The sequence below is a fragment of the Bison bison genome, unplaced genomic scaffold (assembly GCF_000754665.1).
Source record: "Bison bison bison isolate TAMUID 2011002044 unplaced genomic scaffold, Bison_UMD1.0 scf7180017864483, whole genome shotgun sequence".
Taxonomy (NCBI): domain Eukaryota; kingdom Metazoa; phylum Chordata; class Mammalia; order Artiodactyla; family Bovidae; genus Bison; species Bison bison.
The window spans coordinates 275,375-277,229 of NW_011495043.1; the positions used below are offsets into that span (position 1 = coordinate 275,375).

General features: G+C 37.5%; 1 protein-coding gene across 4 annotated transcripts in view; it reads left to right on the forward strand.

Moving 5' to 3' along the window:
- Positions 1-1,855, forward strand: part of KATNA1 (katanin p60 (ATPase containing) subunit A 1) — a 34,436-nt gene that overhangs the window by 16,537 nt on the left and 16,044 nt on the right. For all 4 annotated transcript variants that reach the window (XM_010862543.1, XM_010862545.1, XM_010862546.1 and 1 more), the window contains one exon: positions 1,185-1,365. In XM_010862543.1, coding sequence (XP_010860845.1) covers positions 1,185-1,365 — 181 coding nt within the window. The remainder of the gene's footprint in view (positions 1-1,184; positions 1,366-1,855) is intronic.

The window sequence follows — 1,855 nt, forward strand, 5'->3', positions numbered from 1 at the left end:
CATCTCATCCTCTGTCGTCCCCTTCTCTTCCTGCCCCCAATCCCTCCCAGCATCAGAGTCTTTTCCAATGAGTCAACTCTTCGCATGAAGTGGCCAAAGCAGTGGAGTTTCAGCTTTAGCATCATTCCTTCCAAAGAAATCCCAGGGCTGATCTCCTTCAGAATGGACTGGTTGGATCTCCTTGCAGTCCAAGGGACTCTCAAGAGTCTTCCTCAACACCACAGTTCAAAAGCATCAATTCTTCGGTGCTCAGCTTTCTTCACAGTCCAACTCTCACATCCATACATGACCACAGGAAAAACCATAGCCTTGACTAGACGAACCTTTGTTGGCAAAGTAATGTCTCTGCTTTTGAATATGCTATCTAGGTTGGTCATAACCTTCCTTCCAAGGAGTAAGCATCTTTTAATTTCATGGCTGCAGTCACCATCTGCAGTGATTTTGGAGCCCCGAAAAATAAAGTCTGACACTGTTTCCACTGTTTCCCCATCTATTTCCCATGAAGTGACGGGACTGGATGCCATGATCTTCATTTTCTGAATGTTGAGCTTTAAGCCAGCCTTTTCACTCTTGTCTTTCACCTTCATCAAGAGGCTTTTTAGTTCCTCTTCACTTTTCTGCCATAAGGGTGGTGTCATCTGCATATCTGAGGTTATTGATATTTCTCCCAGCAATCTTGATTCCAGCTTGTGTTTAAAATGATTTTAAAAAATGATTAATGAAAAATGATTAAATTTTATTAATTAAAACATGAGAACTATGATATATTCTAAATAAAATGGTACCAAGCTGTGTGTATGTTAGTACATAAATGTGATTTCTACACCTTGCTTTGTTCTTTTTCGTTTGATAAAACTCCCTTCTCTGATTATTTTGCTCTCTTTTCAGTTTTCAAGAATCAAGCCATTTTTTCATTTATCCTTGCTATACAACAGGTGTTTCATTTCAAAAGCGAGGTGGTAATCACTTGCCTTCCTTTGTTTCTGCCATGTAACCATACTGCACCACAGACATGTCCAGTTTCAGTGCTGGATCTTAGCTTTCAGTGACCTGCAGTTCTGTCTTGTGTTCAGTTATTGCCATTGCTTCAAGTCATAGATTGATTTACACACTGTGTGTGTTCCTCTATATTTGTACCAACTCCAAGAGTTGATTATGAGTTTCATGATCTTGTCTTTGATTAGACCATCACCAGGACCTAGAAAGCGCCAGTCTTCTCAGTACAGTGACCCTAAACCACAGGGTAACCGTCCAAGTACAGCTGTCAGAGTTCACCGTCCATCCACACACAATCTTCACAATGACAGAGGGAAAGCTGTTCGTAGTCGGGAAAAGAAAGAACAGAATAAAGGACGAGAAGAAAAGGTAAATGTTACTGATTTTTATAAGTTAAAAAGTTATTTATTAACCTTAAAAGTGAAGACTGTACAAATTTTAATAATTTTTAGAAATTAAATCTGCTACTGTAATAAAACCATAGTCACACTGCACCTGGGGTAGGATTTTTCCTACTCAGTATTCAACAAATATTTTTGGTTGCTTTTTGTAACTTTCTATCTTGGTAATAAAGAAACATATTCTTTACCCATTTTTACCGTTTATTAATATTTTACCCTTTTTGCTTTATCATTTACTCTCTGTATACTTGATTTTTCCTGAAGCATTGAGGGTAGGTAAGTGTAGGAATCATGCCTTTTTACCCTTAAATATTTTAGTGTTGGTTTTCTAAATACTGGGACATTTTTTTCAAACACAAAGCAGTGATCAAAAATCATTAATTTTGCATTGATACAGTACTGTTATCTAATCCACAGACTTTTGTAAAATTTTGCCACTGTCATTTATTAATACTGTC